A 26,080-nucleotide genomic window follows, 5' to 3' on the forward strand; every position below is an offset into this window, starting at 1 on the left:
AATGAATGATATGTAACAATCACAGAAGAACATTTCAACATAAAATAACATTAAAAAAAGATATTTCGAGAATTGAGACTAAAAATAAGGCTAAAGGATACTATTTTCATCACAAAAAGGAAAAAAAAGTGTAACAGTTGAAAAAGTCATAAGGCTACAATTTTTACAAATAAGGTCATAATGTTCCTTATTTTGTGGATAATATTATATTATCATAATATTAAAATGTTTGCAAAAAAAAGTCATAGCGTTAAAAATTTTGCGAATAAAGTCATGACGATTTAACAGAATTCAGTTGTATTTTTCAACACAAAAAAGGAAGAAAAGTAACATTATTTGAAAAAGTCGTAAGGTTTAAATTTTTGCAAATTAAGTCAAAATATCACCATTTGGGTGAATAAAGTCATATGGTGACAATTTTTGCGACTCATGTCATAATGTTACAATTTTTGCGGATAAAGTCGTGATGTAACAATTTTTTCCAACAAAGTCGTCATGTTACAATTTTTGCGAATAAAGTCATGATAAGCTGCAATGTTAACAGGGTCCAGTTGTATTTTTCTACACAAAAAAGAAGAAAAGTGTAACATTATTTGAAAACATCATTATGTTTAAATATTTGCAAATTAGGTCAAAATATCACAGTTTGTGCCAATAAAGTCATTTTTGTGATTCATGTCATAATATTACAATTTTTGCAAATAAAGTCGTTTTGTTACAATTTTTTCCAACAAAGTCGTAATTTTACAATTTTTGCGGAAAAAAGTCATAAAGAGTTGTAAAGTTAAAATGATACAGTTTTATTTTTCGACACAAAAAAGAAGAGAAGTTAAACATTAGTTGAAAAAGTCGTAATGTTACAATTTTTGCGGATAAAGTCATGATGAGCTCCAATGTTAACAGAGTCCAGTTGTATATTTCTACACAAAAAAGAAGAAAAGTGTAACATTTTTTGAAAACATCATGTTTAAATATTTGCAAATTAGGTCAAAATATCACAGTTTGTGCGAATGAAGTTATGATATCATCATGTTTACAACTCATGTCATAATGTTACAATTTTTGCAAATAAAAACGTTTTGTTACAATTTTTTCCAACAAAGTCGTAATTTTACAATTTTTGCGGAAAAAAGTCTTAAAGAGTGGTAAAGTTAAAATGATAGTTATATTTTTTGACACAAAAAAGAAGAGAAGTTAAACATTAGTTGAAAAAGTCGTAATGTTACAATTTTTGCAAACAGAGTCCTAATGTTACAGTGTGTACAAATAAAGTCATAACGCAAAATATTTTGCGAATAAAAATGTAATTTTATGATTTTTGCAAATAAAGTTGTAATGTTACAATTTTTGCAAATAAAGTCATGATGAGCTCCAATGTTAACAGAATCCAGTTGTATTGTTCAACACAAAAAAAGAAGAAAAGTGTAACATTATTTTAAAAAGTCGTAATGTTTAAATTTTTGCGAATTAAGTCAAAATATCACAGTTTGTGTGAATAAAGTCATAATGTAACAATGCGACTCATGTCATAATCTTAAATTTTTTGCAGATAAAGTCGTGATGTAACAATTTTTTCCAACAAAGTCGTTATGTTACAATTTTTGCGAATAAAGTCATGATGAGCGCAATGTTAATAGAGTCCAGTTGTATTTTTCTACACAAAAAAGAAGAAACGTGTAACATTATTTGAAAACATCATTATGTTTAAATATTTGCAAATTAAGTAAAAATATCACAGTTTGTGCCAATAAAGTCATTTTTGTGATTCATGTCATAATGTTACAATTTTTGCAAATAAAGTCGTTTTGTAACAATTTTTTCCAACAGTCGTAATTTTACAATTTTTGCGGAAAAAAGTCATAAAGAGTTGTAAAGTTAAAATGATACAGTTTTATTTTTCGACACAAAAAGGAAGAGGAGTTAAACATTAGTTGAAAAAGTCGTAATGTTACAATTTTTGCAGATAAAGTCGTGATGTTACAATTTTATCCAACAAAGTCGTTATGTTACAATTTTTGCGAATAAAGTCATGATAAGCTGCAATGTTAACAGAGTCCAATTGTATATTTCTACACAAAAAAGAAGAAAAGTGTAACATTATTTGAAAACATCATTATGTATAAATATTTGCAAATTAGGTCAAAATATAAGTTTGTGCGAATGAAGTTATGATATCATCATGTTTACGACTCATATCATAATGTTACAATTTTTGCAAATAAAGTCGTTTTGTTACAATTTTTTCCAACAAAGTCGTAATTTTACAATTTTTGCGGAAAAAAGTCATAAGGGGTTGTAAAGTTAAAATGATACAGTTTTATTTTTCGACACAAAAAGGAAGAGAAGTTAAACATTAGTTGAAAAAGTCGTAATGTTACAATTTTTGCAAACAGAGTCTTAATGTTACAGTGTGTGCAAATAAAGTCATAACGGCAAAATATTTTGGGAATAAAAATGTAATGTTATGATTTTTGTAAATAAAGTTGTAATGTTACAATTTTTGCGAATAAAGTCATGGTGAGCTCCAATTTTAACAGAATCCAGTTGTATTTTTCAACACAAGAAAGAAGAAAAGTGTAACATTAATTTAAAAAGTCGTAATGTTTCCATTTTTTCAATTAAGTCAAAATATCACAGTTTGTGTGAATAAAGTCATAATGTAAAAATGCGACTCATGTCATAATGTTACAATTTTTGCAGATAAAGTCGTGATGTTACAATTTTTTCCAACAAAGTCGTTATGTTACAATTTTTGCGAATAGAGTCATGATAAGCTGCAATGTTAACAGAGTCCAATTGTATATTTCTACACAAAAAAGAAGAAAAGTGTAACATTATTTGAAAACATCATTATGTTTAAATATTTGCAAATAAGGTCAAAATATCAGTTTGTGCGAATGAAGTTATGATATCATCATGTTTACGACTCATATCATAATGTTAAAATTTTTGCAAATAAAGTCGTTTTGTTACAATTTTTTCCAACAAAGTCGTAATTTTACAATTTTTGCGGAAAAAAGTCATAAAGAATTTTAAAGTTAAAATGATAGAGTTATATTTTTCGACACAAAAAAGAAGAGAAGTTAAACATTAGTTGAAAAAGTCGTAATATTACGATTTTTGCAAACAGAGTCTTAATGTTACAGTGTGTGCAAATAAAGTCATAACGGCAAAATATTTTGCAAATAAAAATGTAATGTTATGATTTTTGCAAATAAAGTTGTAATGTTACAATTTTTGCGAATAAAGTCATGATGAGCTCCAATGTTAACAGAATCCAGTTGTATTTTTCAACACAAAAAAGAAAAAAAGTGTAACATTATTTTAAAAAGTCGTAATGTTTCAATTTTTGCGAATTAAGTCAAAATATCACAGTTTGTGTGAATAAAGTCATAATGTAACAATGCGACTTATGTCATAATGTTACAATTTTTGCAGATAAAGTCGTGATGTTACAATTTTTTCCAACAAAGTCGTTATCTTACAATTTTTGCGAATAAAGTCATGATAAGCTGCAATGTTAACAGAGTCCAGTTGTATTTTTCTACACAAAAAAGAAGAAAAGTGTAACATTTTTTTTGAAAACATCATGTTTAAATATTTGCAAATTAGGTCAAAATATCACAGTTTGTGCGAATAAAGTAATTTTTGCGATTCATGTCATAATGTTACAATTTTTGCAAATAAAGTCGTTTTGTTACAATTTTTTCCAACAAAGTCGTAATTTTACAATTTTTGCGGAAAAAAGTCATAAAGAGTTGTAAAGTTAAAATGATACAGTTATATTTTTCGACACAAAAAGAAGAGAAGTTAAACATTAGTTAAAAAAGTCATAATGTTACGATTTTTGCAAACAGTCTTAATGTGTGTGCAAATAAAGTCATAACGGCAAAATATTTTGCAAATAAAAATGTAATGTTATGATTTTTGCAAATAAAGTTGTAATGTTACAATTTTTGCGAATAAAGTCATGATGAGCTCCAATGTTAACAGAATCCAGTTGTATTTTTCAACACAAAAAAGAAGAAAAGTGTAACATTATTTTAAAAAGTCGTAATGTTTAAATTTTTGCGAATTAAGTCAAAATATCACAGTTTGAGTGAATAAAGTCATAATGTAACAATGTGACTCATGTCAAAATGTTAATTTTTGCAGATAAAGTCGTGATGTTACAATTTTTTCCAACAAAGTCGTTATGCTACAATTTTTGCAAATAAAGTCATGATGAGCTATTTACATTGTAGATTGTCACTGAAGGCATCAAAACTAGGAATGAACACATGTGGAGTTATGTACTTAACAAAATAAAAGGTGAAATATTCTAGTTTCTTGAACACAGCCACCCTTTGCTCTGATTACTGCTTTGAACACTCTTGGCATTCTCTCGATGAGCTTCAAGCACACCTGTGAAGTGAGATTTTATTCTTGTAAAAAAAATTCACCGCAGATTTTTTTTTCTTGGAATATTACAACTTTAATCTTGTGAAATGTATTCTTGGAAAAAGTCTGACCTAGTTTCTTTCCAATTTATTCTCTTAAATCAAAGGTTTTTGTCTTTTAAAACTTATAATGTATTATAATTTAAAAATTATAATTTATTATGACTTTTTTCCTGTAGAATTACGCCTTTATTCTTGTAAAAGCTAAAGTTTGCCCCCATGATTATATGGCTTTAAATCTTTCGGGGAGGTGGTTTCAAGGGAAAGTACAGTACAGGCCAAAAGTTTGGACACCCCTTCTCCTCATTCAATGGGATTTCTTTATTTTCATGACTATTTACATTGTAGATTGTCACTGAAGGCATCAAAACTAGGAATGAACACATGTGGAGTTATGTACTTAACAAAAAAAAGGTGAAATATTCCAGTTTCTTGAAAAGAGCCACCCTTTGCTCTGATTACTACTTTGCACACTCTTGGCCTTCTCTCCATGAGCTTCAAGCACACCTGTGAAGTGAAAACTGGTTAACCTCTTGAAGGTCATGGAGAGAATGCCAAGAATGTGCAAAGTAGTAATCAGAAAAAAGGGTGACTATGTTGTAGAAACTAAAACAGTGGTTCTTAACCTGGGTTCGATCGAACCCTAGGGGTTCGGTGAGTCGGCCTCAGGGGTTCGGCGGAGGTCAAAACACACCCGACTCATCCCGTAAATAAAAAATTTCTCCCTATCGGCGTATTTCGGATACGGCAACAGCTGACTGATTTTGCAGGTGTGTGATTGGTTGTGAGTTTATGCACTGTGTTGGTTTTGTTGTTTGAACAAGGTGACGTTCATGCACGCTTCATTTTGTGCACCAGTAAAAAAAAACTTTAGTATGGGGAACATATTCACCATTAATTAGTTGCTTATTAACATGCAAATTAGTAACATATTGGCTCTTAACTAGTCATTATTAAGTACTTATTAATGCATTATTCGGCATGGCCTTTTTATAACCCTAACCCTGATTCTAATCCTAACCCAATAACTCTAGTCTGTGTTACTTAGAATATTTTCCCCATCCTAAAGTGTTACCAAAAACATATAACTTTGTCTTGAATTTTTTTTAAATAACATTTTATTTTTCACTAAAGTAGGGTTGGGTGAATGCGGATATGAAACTGGTGGGGTTCGGTACTTCCAACAAGGTTAAGAACAGAGGTGGGTAGTAACGCGCTACATTTACTCCGTTACATCTACTTGAGTAACTTTTGGGATGAATTGTACTTCTAAGAGTAGTTTTTATGCAACATACTTTTACTTTTACTTGAGTACATTTATAGAGAAGAAACGCTAATTTTACTCCGCTCCATTTATCTACAAACAGCTCGTTACTCACTACTTTTTTTTTATCAATCTGTTAATGCACGCTTTGTTTGTTTTGATTTTGTCAGACACGCATTTTAAGTAGGAACTACGCATGCCTGCGTTTCACCAATCAAATGCAGTCACTGGTGACGTTGGACCAATCAAACAAAACCAGGCGGTCACGTGACCGTCACACGTCGAATCCGACCTAAAAAAGTTGAAAAACTTATTCGGGTGTTACCATTTAGTGGTCAATTGTACGGAATATGTACTGTACTGTGCTATCTACTAATAAAAGTTTCAATCAATCAATCAAAAGTGTAAAGGAAAAAAGACACTTTTTATTTCAACCGTACTTCCCGTCAAAAGCCTAAAGACTGATCGCACAGTTCCTATCTTCACAATAAAAGTGACGCTCCATCGCGCCTGCGCTAACAAAATAAGAGTCTCCGAAAGCCAGCGCAAACAAGCGAGCAAGCTACGGAGTTTGCCGCCAATGTATTTCTTGTAAAGTGTATAAAAACGAATATGGAAGCTGGACAAATAAGATGCCAAAAAACAACAACTTTTATGTGGTATTAGACGGAAAAGAGGAACTTTTTTTCTCCTCCATTTGAAAACTTGGACATTATCAGCACTATAATGTCTGATTCCAATCAATGCAAGTCATCAGAATCAGGTAATACACCAAATTCTATTCTGGTCTTCATGAAAGATAGGAATCTATATGTTAAACATGCATGTATATTCATTAAAACACCTTTAACATGCAAACAAAAACGGCAAAATAAATAACTATAAATTATATACTATGTATATATATATATATATGTATATATATATATATATATATATGATATGGGTGTGTATGTATATATGAGGTAGATCACCTCAACTTGGTCATTTATTAAGTAATTGATTAACGTTGAAAAACTTATTGGGGTGTTACCATTTAGTGATCAATTGTACACAATATGTACTGTACTGTGCAATCTACCAATACAAGTTTCAATCAATCAATCAATCAATCAATCGATGAATGCCTACTGAGGCTATGGTGCTGTTAAGTTACTGTGGCTCAATTTGCCTTAATCTTTTTATTTTAATGTATTATTATTTAATATATATTATTGTTTTAGTTGCTTAAGAGATATTCCTGGCTATGAATTTGCTCATTGCTATTTTTATGTTTTTGTGCATCATTTGTTGCCGTAATCATTAAACAAACAGGTTACTCATTAGTTACTCAGTACTTGAGTAGTTTTTTCACAACATACTTTTTACTTTTACTCAAGTAAATATTTGGATGACTACTTCTTACTTTTACTTGAGTAATAAATCTCTAAAGTAACAGTACTCTTACTTGAGTACAATTTCTGGCTACTCGACCCACCTCTGGTTAAGAACCACTGAACTAGAATATAAAACATGTTTTCAGTTATTTCACCTTTTTTTTTGTTAAGTACATAAACTCCACATGTGTTCATTCATAGTTTTGATGCCTTTAGTGACAATCTACAACAGGGGTTACCAAACTACCGGATCCGGCCCGCCAGCGTCCAAAATTCGGCCCTTGGGAAGTTAAAAAATTATTTTTTTTTTAAATAAAAACACTTTTTTTTTTTTTTTTTTTTTTTTTAAATCTGTCCTTTCTAATCCATTTTCTACCGCTTTATACTCTCGGTGTCTCCTAGCCACTCAGGCAAATCATATTGTCTAAAAATGCTTTTTCCCATCGATAACGTGACATCCATCCATCCATCCATTTTCTACCGCTTATTCCCTATTGGGGTCGCGGGCGCCTATCTCAGCTACAATCGGGCGGAAGGCAGTGTACACCCTGGACAAGTCGCCACCTCATCGCAGGGCTAACGTGACATCATCGAGCTCAGAATATATATTTATATTAAAAAAATTTAATCCGATGTGGCCCCCGGAGTGAAAAGTTTGGGGACCCCTGATCTACAATGTAAATAGTCATGAAAATAAAGAAACCCCATTGAATGAGAAGGTGTGTCCAAGGTTTTGGCCTCTACTGTATATCAGAAAATCTTTCATCCTATCAGTTTAGCGACTTCCATTCCACCCACTGCTGCTGGTCATCCTAATGCAGACAAAAAAAAGAAATCTTCTTTTCTCCGGAGTCAACAGAAAAACTAAATGTCGTCAAATCAGTACACTTTGAAAAGCTTGTTCTTTTTTTTTTTTTTTTCCTCCTTCCCTCTCTGCTCTCTTGCCAGGGTCATCGCAGATAGCCAACTCCTATCTGCCCTCCCCAAGCAAAACTCGGGAGATTTGATTAACGGTTAAAGTTTTAATCCGGGCATCCGACATTGAGCCGAGCTGCATCAGAAACAGAAGTAGCAGCAGCAGCAGCAGCAGCAGCAGCAGCAATCGGACACACGTGAGCCGAGGCAGACAGAAAAGTATGAAAAAGATATACATTGGCAAAACAGCCCTGAAAAGCCAAAGAAATGGTTGCAAACAACAAAAAAGAAGGTAAGCTGAGTGTCAGAAAGACTCATTGCTGGGTGATCCATTTCATTCATTTGGACTGATGGAAATGAACTCACAGCAGGAGGTGGCAACCATCAAAAAGCCCATTTTAGTGCAAATGTAGCATCTTTTCATGGACATTTCTCATCCTCGCCTCACGTCATGTATGCCAGCCCGCCAAGCACGTTTGCAGCATGTCACACACCTGCCAATCAAGACACGCGAACGTTGCTCTGACTTAATTAAAGGAAATTAAACTACACGAGCGGAGGAGGCCCCTGAACATCACTCGCAGCTGCTCAGACAGCCGAGAGCTTTTCCTTCGGCGGTCTTGTCATATAAAATGTGACAGGTTGAAAGCGAAAGCCTTGACAGGTTTGGTCACATGTCTGCGTTTTTGGTCCCTCTTTGCAGCCAAGGAAACATAATTGGCCAATTAAGTGGGGGTTAAAAATGGACCCCGGAAGCTTCACGGTCAAAAATGGGATTTCTTTCGACCAACAAATTAAAAAAGACAATTGTTCATTTTCAACCAAGGATTTGATTGAAGATTTTTAAAAGTTAACAAATAAATAGATTTAGATATCCATTCATTTTTTACCGTTTGTCCCATCTGGGGTCGCAGTGGGTGCTGGAGCCTATCCCAGCTGCATTTGTGTGGAAGGCGGTGTACACTCTGGACAAGTCGCCCATTCATCACAGGGCCAACACAGATAGACAAACAACATTAACACTCATATTCACACACAACGGTACACAAAAATTTCGGTTTGGTACGTACCTCGGTTTAGAGGTCACGGTTTGGTTCATTTTCGGTACAGTAATAACAACAAAATATAAATTTTTTGGTCATTTATTTACCAAATTTGTAAACAATGGCTTGATCCTTTTAACAATCGGAACGCTATAATAATTCTGCCCACGTTAATCCACATTAAACTGCCTGAAGTTGTTGCTTAGATGAAATAAAATGACACAACTTTTCTTCTACTTATAAAAAGTGTAACATTAAACAGTTTCAAGTTAACTCATCATGCTTAATTTATTACAGCATTGGAGAAACCTGTAGTTGATTGTTTATTATGTAAATGTTATATTTGTATCAACATGTGATAGCAGGGACCCTGCCATTCAAAACTAGGCTGCTACATTACATACTCACAGGGCCAACACAGATAGACAAACAACATTAACACTAATATTCACACACTAGGGTCCATTTAGTGTTGCCAATCAACCTATCCCCAGGTGCATGTTTTTGGAAGTGGGAAGAAGCCGGAGTACCCGAAGGGAACCCACGCAGTCACGGGTGAACATGCAAACTCCACACAGAAAGATCCCGAGCCCAGGCTTGAACTCAGGACTACTCAGGATCTTCGTATTGTGAGGCACATGCACTAACCCCTGTCACACCATGCTGCCTAGTTTTAAATAGTCTAACAAAATTAAATAATGCATATTTAATGTACCGTTAGAACAGGGGTAGGGAACCTATGGCTCTCAAGCCAGATGTGGCTCTTTAGATGACTGCTTCTGGCTCTCAGATTAATTTTACCTGAAATTGCTTAACACAATAAGTAATTAATACTTCCACTGGTGATCACAATAACGTTAAAAATATAAAACATTCTCCTGCATTTTAATCCATCCATCCTTTTTCTACCGCACCTGTTCTAGAAGTCGTATTAATGGTAAGAATTGTTTCAGAATAACGATGTTATTGTTGCCGTCCGTGACTCGGATCTTCACATATTGTTGTTTGTTTTTCCATCTTTGTTCTCATTCTCCGTTTGATCCGTTTATTTCCCGTTTAGTCCATCACCATGGTTACTTATTAGTTTCAGCTGTTACTCCAGGTTCCTGCACACCTGTTCTCTGTTAATCACCTTCCCTTTACAAGCCTTCCTCTTTTCATTCTTCTGCCTGAGACTCTAGTTAGTTTTCACACAACGGTACGTCTGCTTTGCACTTTTGCTTACATGCAATTCCTGTATTATTTCTCGCGAGCTCTCACGCTGCGCAATTTTATTCATTCTTAGCTCTCAAGCTAAATGTTTTGTTTTCCCCTTTGTGTGCCTATGTGCCAGTTTAGTTTACTATTTTTTTATCCTAGCTTTCATGCTAGCGTCTTTTGTTTGCCTTTTCCAAGCTCCAGTATTTTTGTTTTCTAGCACCTTTTGTTATTCAAATAAATAGTTAAACCTTACCTTTGCTGTGTTCTATTTCGACGCATCCTTGAGGGAATCGAACCCGGCACCACGATGCCGAACAGACGTAAGAGTTATTAAATAATAAGATAGTTATTATACTCTAAAAATGTTGGTCGTACTTAATAATGCACGCATTTAGTTGTATTCAGTGTTAAAAATTATTCTATGGCTCTCACGGACATACATTTTAAAATATTTGTCTTTCATGGCTCTCTCAGCCAAAAAGGTCCCCGACCCCTGGGTTAGAGTGCAAAAACAAGATGCCTCTATGAAATAGCGTTACTGGAATAACAAAATAATATTACGACAAAATGTGGCAATGTTACCAGAATAAAGTTTTTTTTTTTAATTCAAGTTGTATAATTATGAAAAAAACGTTGTAATAGTACAAAATTAATGTTGTAGTGTTTTGAGAAAATAGATTGTAAAAAGACACAAAAATCAAAAAAATTTAGTGACAGGAATGAAGTCGCAATGTTATGAAAAGTTTGTAATTGGAAAAAAATCGGAATCTTGCAAAAAATTGTTACAAAAAATTGTTACAAAGTTAGAATACTTAAGTCTTAATATCTTAAGAAACAAGGATAATCCTAGAAAAACGCATGAATACATTTGCAATTTTACAAGCACATGTTGCAAAATTACAAGGATAAAATTGTCAACTTACATGCATATTTAAAGTACCGGTCGAGTGCAAAAACATGTTGCCTCTATAAATAATGTTACATAAAATAACGTTACTAGAATAACAAAATAATGTTACGACAAGATGTGGCAATTTTACCAGAATAAAGTTTATTGTTCTAATTCAAGTTGTATAATTATGAAAAAAAAAACGTTGTAATAGTACAAAATTAATGTTGTAGTGTTTTGAGAAAATAGATCGTAAAAAGACACAAAAATTAAAAAAAATGTAGTGACAGGAATGAAGTCGCAATGTTATGAAAAGTTTGTAATTGGAAAAAAATCGGAATCTTGCTTAAAATCGTTACAAAAAATTGTTACAAAAAATTGTTACAAGGTGATAAAAATTTGTGAAGATATAATGTTAGAATACTTAAGAAACAAGGATAATGCTAGAAAATCGCATGAATACATTTGCAATTCTACAAGAACATGTTGCAATATTACAAGGGATAAAATTGTCAACTTAAATGCATATTTAAAGTACCGGTAGAGTGGGAAAACAAGTTGCCTCTATATTGAACCTGAAAGACTTTGCGAGTTTGCGAATAAATATATATGATCAGAATAGTATCAATCTCACGGAGATTCCTGAGCCATTTTGAGGGATAATGAGCAAGTCAGACGCATCATCGCGTGATTGATTGATTGATTGAAACTTGTATTAGTAGATTGCACAGTACAGTACATATTCCGTGCAATTGACCACTAAATGGTAACACCCGAATACGTTTTTCCAACTTGTTTAAGTCGGGGTCCACGTTATAGAGGGAGGAACCACAGATCCCTTCCCCATCAACAACTATGCAAATCATGCAGACTTTGTGAAACCCAACAACTAATTTGGAAAAGATTATAATCCAGAAATTTATATTTTTGATCCTGAATATAAGGAGGGTGAGCTACAAACATAATAAAACGATAGCTCACTGTACAATGCTTGCTATTACTTGGATGTCCATATGAAGAATTAATCATAATCCCCACGAAGGGTTAACAAGGAAAAGTCTCCCTGCAGACACTGTCTTTGGTTGTGTTTTTCTCCATCTCCGGGTATGAATTAAATGTCACAGATGAACAATGTCTAGATTTAGGGCTAAATCCTCCCAGTACCCAGACGAGAGGCGTGATTTAAATTTCTAGAATAACTTCGATGAGCCGAGATGCGGGAGAAGCAGGACATCGCTGCCGGCTCACAGTTTGTATCATTGCACCGCTAAGAAATCATTTGTCTGCGTTAGCACTTATAATTACAACATCGCTAATATTTGGTTAATATTCAGGTCACGATATGTAGAAAGAGTATTGTTGGTGGGTTTTGGATGGTTATTTAAAGGGTTTTGTTGGCAAAATAGAGAGCCCCCATTGACTACATTGTTAGCTGACTTTTTATGTATTTATTTATTTACGACTTAGAATACATAAAACAAATAAAAACTCATGTTCATGTCTTATATAAGGATTGTGAATGATGGACAGCACATCCCTCTCTAATTTGTGCCTATTTCCAGTATGACTGATCTGATAATATGGTCAGAGTGCAGAAGTGTTACTCCAGTGACGTCAATCTACGGAAATCAACGAAATATTTGGAGCGGAATATTCAAAATGGCTGACTGAATTGGTGGCATTTTGTCTTGTTTCGATAGTATTTTTACATGCGTTGCGGATTGTAAGTGCATTTGGATATCAATCATCAATCAATGTTTACTTATATAGCCCTAAATCACTAGTGTCTCAAAGGGCTGCACAAACCACTACGACATCCTCGGTAGGCCCACATAAGGGCAAGGAAAACTCACACCCAGTGGGACATCGGTGACAATAATGACCCAGTGGGACGTCGGTGACAATGATGACTATGAGAACATGATACTGTGATACTGATGATACTGATGACTATGAGAACATATGAGAACATGATACTGTGAAAGATCAATCCATAATGGATCCAACACAGTCGCGAGAGTCCAGTCCAAAGCGGATCCAACACAGCAGCGAGAGTCCCGTTCACAGCGGAGCCAGCAGGAAACCATCCCAAGCGGAGGCTGATCAGCAGCGCAGAGATGTCCCCAGCCGATACACAGGCGAGCAGTACATGGCCACCGGATCGGACCGGACTCCCTCCACAAAGGAGAGTGGGACATAGGAGAAAAAGAAAAGAAAAGGCAGATCAACTGGTCTAAAAATGGTTTAATGGATACAATAAAAAACAACTAAACATATAAAATCACCTTGTTTTTCCACTTTAATGGTACCTTAAATAATTCATTCTGTATTTTTTTAATCAATAAATGATAAATACAAATTTGTATTAACTTCAATTTTTAACATGTATGCGTGTCAAAAATAACAAGCTAACTCATGTGCTTAATGGCAAAAAATGATTGCATTAATCACGTACATATGCAGAATAATCACCATGCGGTCAGTGATCAAGTCGCTGCATCTGCCAATGCAAAAATTAAAGAGGAGACATTGACTGGTGTGTTTGTTAGCGAAGTTCACTCCAAAATACACCCAGACTCGACTTGAAAACAAAACTGTGACCACATTTTAAGCAAAGTAACACATTTAAAAATATAATCCTAATTGACATTCCGACAATAAAATTGTGACAAAATATTTTTTTAAGGTCATTCCAATAACGAATGCAAATAATAACCTGTCATGATTATCACGTTCAAAGGTGTGATCAATCGGATTTAAAACATGTATCATTTGACAACAAATAAATGATAAGTTTCTTCTCCAAAAAAAGTGGTTTCAGCATGCAAGAGAACTGATCGAACTGGTGGAATAAAATCGAATAAGTTCCAATATTTGGTTCCCTCTTTTAGCTGGACGAGGCCAACCAAGACTTATTAGAATCAGCCCTTAGCATGAGAAGCATACTAAGGGGCGGTATAGCTCGGTTGGTCGAGCGGCTGTGCCAGCAACTTGAGGATTCCAGGTTCGATCCCCGCTTCTGCCATCCTAGTCACTGCCGTTGTGTCCTTGAGCAAGACACTTTACCCACCTGCTCCCAGAGCCACCCACTTTGGTTTAAATGTAATTTAGAAATTGGGTTTCACTATGTAAAGCGCTTTGAGTCACTGGAGAAAAGCGCTATATAAATATAATTCCCAATTCACAAAGTTAATGCCTCCAAACTAGGACTGGGCAATATATCGAGTTTGTAAGATGTATCGATATATTTTTAAAGGCCTACTGAAACCCACTACTACCGACCACGCAGTCTGATAGTTTATATATCAATGATGAAATATTAACATTGCAACACATGCCAATATGGCCGGTTTAGTTTACTGAATTACAATTTTAAATTTCATGCGGAGTTTCTTGTTGAAAACGTCGCGGAATGATGACGCGTGTTTGTGACGTTATTGGTTGGAGGGGACATGTTAGCCCAGCACCACTTACGGCTAAAAGTCGTCTCTTTTCATTGCATAATTACACAGTAATTTGGACATCTGTGTTGCTGAATCTTTTGCAATTTGTTCAATTAATAATGGAGACTATAAATAAGAATGCTGTTGGTGGAAAGCGGTGGATTGCAGCTGCCTTTAGCCCCGAAACACAGCTGGTGTTTCTTTTTTTGTTGTGAAGCTTTAACAGAGCGGTCAAGCGAACATGCTTCTCTACGTCAACCAGCAAGTTTTTGGATGGGAAAATTGTGATATTAAGTCGGCTCTTACCGGAGACTTGAGTGGATTATGCGACCTCCTCCTGTAACTGTTAAAAAAGCAGCTGTGATCTTGGTTCCTCTAAGAGACACTGGCGTTCAGCACAGCCCCCCGACTTTCAGGTATGACTTTATAATCTCACTAAAGCACTATTAACACAATAAGCAGATAAGGGATTTTCCAGAATTATCCTAATAAATGTGTCTAATAACATCTGAATCGCTCACACTGCCGTCGCCTTTTCTTTTTTTTTTTTTTTTTTTTTAGAGCTTCACTCTAACTTTCCTCATCCACGAATCTTTCGTCCTAGCTCTAATTAATGGGGAACTCGTCGCTTTCTCGGTCCGAATTGCACTTGCTGCTGGTGGCTATGATTATAAACAATGTGAGGATGTGAGGAGCCCTACAACCCGTGACGTCACGCGCACGTTGTCTGCTACTTCCGGTATAGGCAAGGCTTTTTTATCAGCGACCAAAAGTAGCGAACTTTATCGTGGATGTTCCCTACTAAATCCTTTCAGCAAAAATATGGCAATATCGCGAAATGATCAAGTATGACACATAGAATGGACCTGCTATCTCTGTTTAACTAAGAAAATCTCATTTCAGTAGGCCTTTAAACAAGATATGAATTTTTAAAATATCGTAATATCGATATAATTTATTTCACATGAAAATGACCAAACGGCGCTTATTTGTTGTGTTCCTTGTTCTCCCCCGTCCCCCTTTCATGGGCTACAAAACCCCTCCCCTTCCTCCTTCCAAGAGTGCTTGCATGGATAAGAACATCTATGATTGGTTGGTTGTTGACCATGATATGATGAGTCACGAGTGGCTAGGGACAGGCCAATCAGAGGCAAGATAGGGCGGGTCATCGAACCAGGAAGGGAATTAAAAAGTGCCTACCTGCAAATGTATGATACATTTTGTATTATTTGCACAGCTATGTTAATTATTTTACGTAGAAATAAAAACTTTGTATTTTATCTATGTTATGTAATTCTGTGCTACTTAAATAGTTTATTTTCTGTGCTGTTAATAATAGGGGTGTAACGATACACAAAAATTTCGGTTTGGTACATACCTCGGTTTAGAGGTCACGGTTTGGTTCATTTTCGGTACAGTAAGAAAACAACAAAATATTACTTTTTTGGTTATTTATTTACAAAATTTCTAAACAATGGCTTGATCCTTTTAACATTGGGAACACTATAATAATTCTGCCCACGTTAATCCACATTAAACTGCCTCAAGTTGTTGCTTAGATTAAATAAAATGACACCACTTTTCTTCAACTTATAAGAAGTGCAACATTAAACAGTTTCAAGTTAACTCATCATGCTTAATTTATTACAGAATTGGGGAAGCCTGTAGTTGATTTTTTATTATGTAAATGTTATATTTTTATCAACATGTGATAGCAGGGACCCTGCCATTCAAAACTAGGCTGCTACATTACTAATGATTAATGTAACTATAGCGGAAAAATAGTACAATAGCAATAGGAGAGACTATTCATCCCTAAACACCCTGGAGTTTATGTAGGCTTTATGATGCACTTACATTATTATATACACTATCACAGACAGAAAATTTCATTTAACATAATGTACTTTTTTGCTGCTTCAACACACCTCAATCAACACTGTCCGTAACACACACACACACACACACACACACACACACACACACACACACACACACACACCGCAAAATGGGCTAACATTACGCTAAAAGCTAACTAGCCTTCACCTAAAGCCAGGACTGCGAGTGAGCTGAGCTGCAGTTTGTTTCTAGAAGGTCAACGGGCTCATAGTGATGTTTAGAAAGTAGTTGACTTGGAAGTGTTTAGTGTAATTTGGGGAGAGTCCGTTGCTCCCATGTTAAACGCCAATCTGCCCGACGCTGAAGCGCTGACTAGATGCGCTCTGAATACGCACTGCTGATTGGCTTGTTATCGCTACTGTTGTAACCAATCAGATGGTTGTGTTGAGTAAGGAAAATGTAGGGTGTTGTGCAGGAGACAGAGGCAGAACGGAGCGGAGCAGCTTGTTAAGACTTTAGAATAGGCGGCTACTTCATATGTTCGTGTGGAACTCGTTCGGTACTCCTCCGCACCGAACCGGAACCCCTGTACCGAAATGGTTCAATACAAATACACGTACCGTTACACCCCTAGTTAATACCCATCTTGACTAACTGGGTTGATAAAAGTGCCACTGACTGTTTACAGTACAGTTGTCATTCACTTCAATTTCACTGACTATCGCTGAAAAATGAATATCTTTATATGTACACTTTCACCCAAAAATATATCGAGATATATATCGAATATCGAGTTTAAATAAAAATGTAGCGTGATATACTTTTTCGTCCACCCCAACTCCAAACTTAACATTATTATTGCGATTGTGCAGGTAAAACCTAATGATTAATCCATTCTGTGCACATTGCTGATGCTGAATGTTGTCCTGCTATCTTGGTGGCTACTCCTTCCTCACGACTCACCTGCAGGCAAACTAGTTTCTATTCTTTAAGAGATCCAACAGGAGGAGTTTGCAACAATGTGAAGCACAAAAACATGAGCGGATGCTGGAATTCCCATCCCCTCGCTCCCTCCGTGTGAATCGGAACTGCATTAGTATTCCTGCCCCCATCCATCTCCTGCCTTGGACCTTTCTTACTTCCAAAGTGAATTACATTAGTTTCCAACACACTTTCACTTTCACCCACCTTCATGTCCCCCCCTCCCGCCCACACCTTGCGGCTTGGCTGAATGAAAGTGACTAACTTTGCCAACAAAGCAATCTGCTCTGTGAACGCCTCCTTACTCTAACGCCACTTTGCTCCTCTTTCAGCTCTTTCCACGACCACAAGGAGGACCTACGCAAGCGTCTGTCCTACACCACGCACAAGTTAGAGATGGTGGAGACCGAGTTTGACTCCACCCGCCAGTACCTGGAGACGGAGCTGAGGCGGGCTCAGGAGGAACTGGAGAAGTTTACGGAAAAACTGCGCAGGTCTGTGCATGGAGGGTCAAGATGCATTTACCAATCACTCTGTTAGGGAAGTTCTTCTCAAATGGTGACAACATGCTTTATCAGTATCATGCCGTATCATGCTTCAAACCACTGTAGTTAATTTAATGGCTCGTTTGGTCCGTTTTACCTGATAAAATAGTCACAAATCTAATAGTCTATAATTAACATAACCTAACCAATGCTTATTAAATGGTAAATGGGTTATACTTGGATAGCGCTTTTCTACCTTCGAGGTACTCAAAGCGATTTGACACCATTTCCACATTCACACACACACATTCACACACTGATGGCAGGAGCCGCCATGCAAGGCGCTAACCACCACCCATCAGGAGCAAGGGTGACGTGTCTTGCTCAAGGACACAACGGACGTGACGAGGTTGATAGAAAGTGGGGATCGAACCAGGAACCCTCAGGTTGCTGGCTTGGCCACTCTTCCACTCGCCCTGATTTACATTATTGTGCCCGATTTTAAACTAATGACACAATAATTTTGACTTTGAACACACTGTCCACTATTGAATGAAGGGCATACTGTTATGATCCGATGGCCGGATCATTCCATATTCGTGTTTTGTTCTGTTTTTGTATCATATTCTGTTGTTTGACATCCTTAGTTCCTGTTTTAGTCTGTTTCCATTACAACGTGTTATTTTCACCTGCTGTGGTCTCCAGACGCACACCTGTTTTGCTGATCACCATCCCTATATAAGCTAGCCCTTTCTGTTCATTCATTCTCGGATCCTAATTTGCTTTCACGCAACAGATGACGACTCGCTTTCATTGCTATTACCCGCCAGCTTTCACGCTACACTTCTTTTTTCCTAGCTCTCATGCTAGTAGTTCTTGTTTTGCCTTTATGTGCCTTTGTGCCAAGTGTTGTTTTTCTGTTCGTTTTCCTAGCTCCCATGCTAGCGCCATTTGATTCCTTTATCTGCCTAACACCAGTATTTTTGTTCTAGCCTGTTTTATTAGTTTAATAAATATCTTTATTTTCTTACCTTACACCCTGTTCTTGTCCAACGCATCCCTGGAAGAACAAATCCGGCATCGCTATGCCACGCAAGTCTCACACATACTTACTCAACAGCCACATCTCATACTAAGGGTGGCTTTTGATTGACTGACTGAACATTTTATTAGTAGATTGCACAGTACAGTACATATTCGGTACCGAATAAGTTTTTCAACTTCTTTAAGTCGAGGTCCACGTTAATCAATTCATGGTATGAACAGTATGAACAATGCCAACACTGTCATAAACATGTGTCTTATTGTGTAATCAAACTAAACAAAAATGACAAACACATTTTGGAAGAATATTTGCACAGCACCGCAACACAACATGAACACTACAGAAAAAGTTCCCAGAATTCCCTGCAGCGCCAACTCTTCCGGGACGCTATAATATAAACAAACACCATTGGTGGATCTACACCTGACATCCACTGTAATGATACCACATACAATAGCTTATCTCGTCGATACTACTATTATTACATATACATATATATGTACAGCTCGGTTGGTAGAGTGGCCATGCCAGCAACATGAGGGTTCCAGGTTCGATCCCGGCTTCCGCCATCCTAGTCACTGCTGTTGTGTCCTTGTGCAAGACACTTTACCCACCTGCTCCCAGTCCCACCCACACTGGTTTAAATGTAACTTAGATATTAGGTTTCACTATGTAAAGCGCTTTGAGTCACTAGAGAAAAAGCGCTATATAAATATAATTCACTTCCGGTACATCGATATTTTTTAACATCACAAAATATTCTTTCGTTTTTTTAAATGTATATTATGTTTATAAACTAGGGAAATATGTCCCTGGACACATGAGGACTTTGAATATGACCAATGTATGAGCCTGTAAAGACTTGGTATCGGATTGATAACCAAATTTGTGGTATCATCCAAAAATAATGTAAAGTATCAATCAATCAATAAATGTTTATTTATACAGCCCCAAATCACAAATGTCTCAAAGGACTGCACAAATCATTAAAGTATGAAACAACAGACGAATAAGTGATTATTACATTTTACCAGAAGTGTAGATAGAACATGTTAAAAGAAAAAGTAAGCAGATATTAATAGTAAATGAACAAGTAGATTAATAAGTCATTTTCTACCACTTGTCCTCATACTGTTAACAAAATAAAAAAATGATAAATGACACAATATGACTAAATTAGGACCCTTTGTTTGTGTACTTACTACTAAAAGTCTAGCATGTTCACTATTTAATTTAAGGACAAAATTGCAAAAAGAAACATGTTTAACGTACTGTAAGATGTTTGTTAAAATAAAGCCAATAATGCCATTTTTTGTGGTCCCCTTTATTTAAAAAAGTACCGAAAAGTACCGCAATACTTTTGGTACCCGTATGAAAATATTGGTATCGTGGACAACACTAATACACACACACACCGAGCACTGGCAGAAATGGCAGAAGGATAATTACTTTTGTCAAGAAGGCGCTACACCTCTACAGCACATCGCAATATATATTGCAGCCTCTGGCGATAACAATGCGATATCACACTATATATTTGGCATATAAATGGTAAAAGAACCATTTCAAAACCACCTAATTTGGCTCCTGACGTATGCGGTAAAATATTGTGTGATATCCTTTTGTATTATTTTCCAAAAACTATTAATGTACTTGTCAATTTACTGTTAATTTCCAGTTGCTTTCTATTGTAAAATGTTTTTATCGACGTTTCTCTTAAATGTAATAAGCACTTATTCTTCTGTTGTTTGGATATTTTACATTAGTTTGTGGAGATTCTACAAATTTGGGTATAGATCGAACGTCAAGTACTTACAGGGGCAGTATTGGTCATACCAATGCTGATAGGGATACCTAAAATTTTTAAGATCCTCGTGTCCAGGGACTTATTTCCTGAGTTTCTAATAACAAAAACGACAAAAAAATTGGGTGATTGTAAAAAGTATCGATCTAATCACAGTGGTATTGCTCTATACCAGTGGTGTCAAACTCATTTTAGATTGGGGGCCACATCGAGAAAAAAAATCTTCCTTTAAGTGGACCGGACTGGTAAAATCTCGGCACGATAACTTAAAAATAAAGACAAGTTCAGATGATTTTCTTTGTTTAAAAGTAGAACAGGCACATTTTAAAATGTACAAATCATAATGTTTTGGGTTTTTTTTACACTTACATGTTTTAATAATATTATTCTATCTTTATTTGTATTTTTTTATACTTTCTAAATAAATTATGTGACAATGGTCATCAGTCCACTCATTGGTGTTAATTTTCAATCTATTACCACAAAAAAAATAATATCAAAACCAAATTACAGGATGTTATTAAGGTAAGTTTGCTCATTTTCCTCGACTGGTGCACTAACATCGTGTGGTTTATTTTTTCTACATATGTAACATTATCTACAAAGATACAAAGAATTGCTATTGCGGCATCTAGTGGACACATTTAGATTAGCAGTTTATTTCATTCTAACATTTTGGCTCATTTTTATACTTAGTAAACTCACCCCGCGGGCCGGATAAAACATGTTTGCGGGCTTGATCCGTGCTGCACGTTTGACACCTCTGCTCTATACTGATACTTGATTTTGTTACTGTCGATATTTGTATCGATCCGCTCACTCCTTTTTATATTTAAGTGTTCTAGTTTAGCGGTTACAACATATGACTATTAATGAAATGCAAATGTGCTGACACGCGTGATATCACCCTCTGGTTTGTCTGCGTCACGGTACTCGATGTTCGGCCTTGGCAGTCAGTAGGCCGAGTCTGGACACAACACTGATACGAGACAACTTGCAATCTTTTGGATTGCCAGCTTTGCACAGATAGAAAAATACAACTTTAGCACAATTGATGATAACCATAGCAACGACCCTTAAGCATAAGAGTCGTGTGATGATATATACATAATTATTCAAATAGGTTAAGATGGTTTCTTGTATCCTCCTACGGTGTTTAGTGTAGCATGTTTAGCTATTCATCGTCCTCCATTGATAATGCTACATGCAAGTAACATGTGCCAAAGCTCTAATGTCGGCCAAATTTATATTGTGTCTATAGCAAAACCCTATGTAATATTATGTATAAATCCCAGGTCAAACTATTAGGACCAGTTGTGTTCCACTGTCCTCCAGCCTCTTCCTGAGAGCTATTGCAGTGTTTGGGAACTCTGATTTCTTTTCATTTCTAAATGAATGGAAGTATGGAAAGAGATGGACCCTCCAGCCCATGGGTGTCAAACTCTGGCCCGCCGTGTAATTTAATTTGGCCCTTGAGGCAATATCAATTTAGCATTAGAGATGGCCCACGGTGTTATACAACGTCGGTGCCACTGTAACACCGCATTCACCACTAATACTCATATTTGCCAACCCTCCTATTTTTCCCGGTAGACTCCCGAAGTTCAGTGCCCCTCCTGAAAATCTCCCGGGGCAACCATTCTCCCGAATTTCTACCGATTTCCACCTGGACAATTATATTGGGGGCGTGCATTTAGGGCACTGCCTTTAGCGTTCTTTACAACCTGTTGTCACGTCCGCTTTTCCTCTATACTAACAGCGTGTCACATAATATTTGTGGCTTTTACACACACACACACACACACACACACACACACACACACACACACACACACACACACACACACGCACAAGTGAATGCAAGGCGTACTTGGTCAACAGCCATACAGGTCACACTGAGTGTTGCCGTATAAACAACTTTAGCACTGTTACAAATATGCGCCACACTGTGAACCCACACCAAACAAGCATGACAAACACATTTCGGGTGAACATCCGCACCGTAACACAACAGAACAAATACCCAGAACCCCTTACAGCACTAAGTCTTCCGGGAAACTTCCAGCAAACTGACCAATAATTAACATTTTATTCATGCATTTTCTCTTGCTACTTCAAGGCTTGAATGTTTGGTTCATTCATTATTGTTATTTTATTTTCAAATGTATTGTTAGCCTGTGGAAAAAAATTATATTTACCTCAGAAGATTGCAAATAGATACAAAGGCATAACATTTTTATTTAAATTTTATTTGATATGCCATTGATATTTTTTTAATTATTAATATTATTATTTGAAACTGGATTTTGCATGTCACTAAAGTTATATAAGCCTTGCTTGTTCAATATTTAATGCAAAACTTGTTTGTGTCCCTATTAAAAGGTTAATTTGTTCAACCTTGGCCCGCGGATTTGTTCCGTTTAAAATGTTGGCCCACTCCGTATTTGAGTTTGACACCCCTGCTCTAGCCCGTAAGTTAAATTTAGCAACATGATGATATCGTCATCTGCTGTTTACGCTTCCATCAACAAGGAGCACTAGAGAGCCGTGTGAGTACGCACCGTCCCTCCTTTAAATGCAAACTCAGTGTGGTAATGGCCCCTCTCGCAGCACTTGTTTGATCTCCATCAATTTAGGAAACGACACTTCTTCCCAGTCGCCGCTCCTTTGTGTTCATTTACTCGCTTTCATTAGCCTCCCAATCCTCTCCTGTGTCATTAAATCATCCTTTGTCTTTCTTCTTGTCTACGCCTGATTCATGGACTCGTAAGCCCGAAAGGAGGGGTGAGGCGGGTGTAAGAATAACGCTAGGTTAAGATGGGGGAAGTAAACGCGTGCAGAGTGTGGCCCCATCTTCAATTAGGCTGTTTTTGCATACTTATAAAGAACATTGGAGCCGAGAGACATAAACATAGGCCTTTTTTTTAAGAGAATAGTAAAGAAAAACAGCTGCTCTGTGCAAGCCGACTGATGTCTGATCATAAAATATTTACACATAATTCTTCCTCGGGTTCCACTTGAACAAACCATCAAGCTCTTCCATTCTGTTTCATCTCAGCAGATGTATATTCAAATCTGAGTCAATACGCAAATATATCCAGCAAATCCCCGCCATACAGATCCTCAAAGCTCTGCAAATATGGTGTACCTCTTTGTGGAAAATGTTCACACGGATTAGCACAAGGTTATTTGCGCCATTAGCTCTCCATATGTTGGGCTTTTGATTTTAACGTGACGCCATTGTTTTCTTTTGTTTGTACAGGATCCAGAGCAGCTATGCAGCTCTGCAGAGGATCAATCAGGATTTGGAGGACAAGATGCACAGGACGGTAAGAGATTGTTTGTTTATACTCCTTAAATCAGAACTTTAGGGGCACATTTTGTTTAGGGCTCAAGCATGTGATGCAAGGCCGCTGTTTCATTGGGCCCCATTCAGCAATAAGTAACTTTTCCTCTTATCTTTCTTCCTAACTGATTTCCTAAGAGGAGTCCATTCAAATTCATGACGTGTTCTTAAACGGCCCAATTTTTCCCACCTGCTGTTCTTAAGTTGCTGAATGCCAAACGTTATTGCGTGCATGCCTATCCTTAATTTGCATATATAAACATACTCTTATGTCTCCAATATGCATATGTAAACTCCCTTAACGCCTTAATTTGCATTGGTAAACGCTCGTAATTCCCCATTTAAGGGCAAGGAAAAGCCAAACATCACACACAGGGAGAAAACACAAACAGATTACGGGGGAAATACATAATGTCAACATGTAAGTTTAAGAAAGGGGGGACAGCTGAGGTAGCCCCGAAGCGTTTAAAAATAAATATTCGTCACTTCAGGCAAATAGGTCTACATGGTCGTGAAATATGCGTTCCCTCCCCAGGGAACGATCTGGGGCGTCTTGCAGTAGCAGTAAAAGCTTTGCCATTGTGTGAGTTGAGTTGAATCAACGACCCGGTAATTGATGATTGATTTTGTGTGTGTGTGTGTGTGTGTGTGTGTGTGTGTGTGTGTGTGTGTGTGTGTGTGTGTGTGTGTGTACATTTTGAAATGTCTATATATTGCTCATCTATCTATCTATATATTAGATAGACAGACAGACAGGTAGGTAGGTAGGTGGATAGATAGATAGATAGACAGATGGATAGATAGATAGATAGATAGATAGATAGATAGATAGATAGATAGATAGATAGATAGATAGATAGATAGATAGATAGATAGATAGATAGATAGATAGATAGATAGATAGATAGATAGATAGATAGATAGATAGATAGATAGATAGATAGATAGATCTGTTATTAATTTAACATTAGCATACCAACTTTATTTAGACAAGGGAACTAGTCACACTTAAGAATAAATAGGCCACCCTAAGAGTTCTCTGGAGCGCTCGTAGATTTCGTGCTCACCTACGAACAAATCCCAGCTAAGATAACATTGGTGAATACAAAAATCTCCTTAAAAACTTAAGTGGGCCTAGGAACAAAATGTGTTCTTAAGAACAGTTGCTGAATGGGGCCCATCGTCGTCATTGTTATTCTTTGGCCACGTCAGTCACCATTTGAAAAGGGTTTATGTATACTTCAAATTCTCTTGAAGCTATATAGCAGGGGTGTCAAACGTACGACCCGTGGGCCGGGTCAGGACCGCGGACTAGTTTTACCCGGCCCGCCAGATTAAGTTGCGCAATATAAAAATGAGCCAAAATGTTTAAATGGAAGAAAATGCTGTTCAAAATGTGTCCACTAGATGTCGCAATAGCAAGTCTTTGTATCCTCTGCAGGCAGAGCCCACATGACTTCCGAGGGGGCGGAGCCATGTGTCGTGTTAAGATAGAGCTAATGTTTCCGTCTTTGGACACTATGTAGTCACGCTGTTTATTAGTGATGGTATACAAAATGTGGATAGGTACATTCATGCCTTGATTGTCAAAGATGTTGTTGGTGATGGGGACACATTTTTTGGGTGCACATCAATACGCTGAAATAATGTCTAGCTCCTTCTCACTTTATGTGCGATTAATGAAATGAGTCTAAATTCACAAGTTTTGTTGTCGATGATGCTACACACATATACACTATATTGCCAAAAGTATTTGGCCACCCATCCAAATGATCAGAATCAAGTGTCCTAATCATGTGTTGCAGGCTGAAATAAATCTTTGTTTACAGAAATGTTGACATTGGATATTTATTCTAAACATTTTTACAACATTAGAAACCATTAGGCTACTCAGAAGGTGAGATAACTCCTGGAAATTACTGGATTTTAATAGATGTATTACAATCTTTGGCAAGCTTGGTAATGTTTGCTGTGGTCTGGAACAACATGGCACACAAACAACTATCTGAAA

The 26,080-nt window shown here is 36.5% G+C and overlaps 1 protein-coding gene across 1 annotated transcript in view; it reads left to right on the plus strand.

Moving 5' to 3' along the window:
• LOC133549982 (uncharacterized) overlaps positions 1-26,080 on the plus strand; it is a 169,820-nt gene that overhangs the window by 58,538 nt on the left and 85,202 nt on the right. The window contains exons 3-4 of the mRNA XM_061895941.1: positions 17,722-17,883; positions 23,986-24,052. Coding sequence (XP_061751925.1) covers positions 17,722-17,883; positions 23,986-24,052 — 229 coding nt within the window. The remainder of the gene's footprint in view (positions 1-17,721; positions 17,884-23,985; positions 24,053-26,080) is intronic.

The sequence above is a fragment of the Nerophis ophidion genome, linkage group LG03 (genome assembly GCF_033978795.1).
Source record: "Nerophis ophidion isolate RoL-2023_Sa linkage group LG03, RoL_Noph_v1.0, whole genome shotgun sequence".
Lineage (NCBI taxonomy): Eukaryota > Metazoa > Chordata > Actinopteri > Syngnathiformes > Syngnathidae > Nerophis > Nerophis ophidion.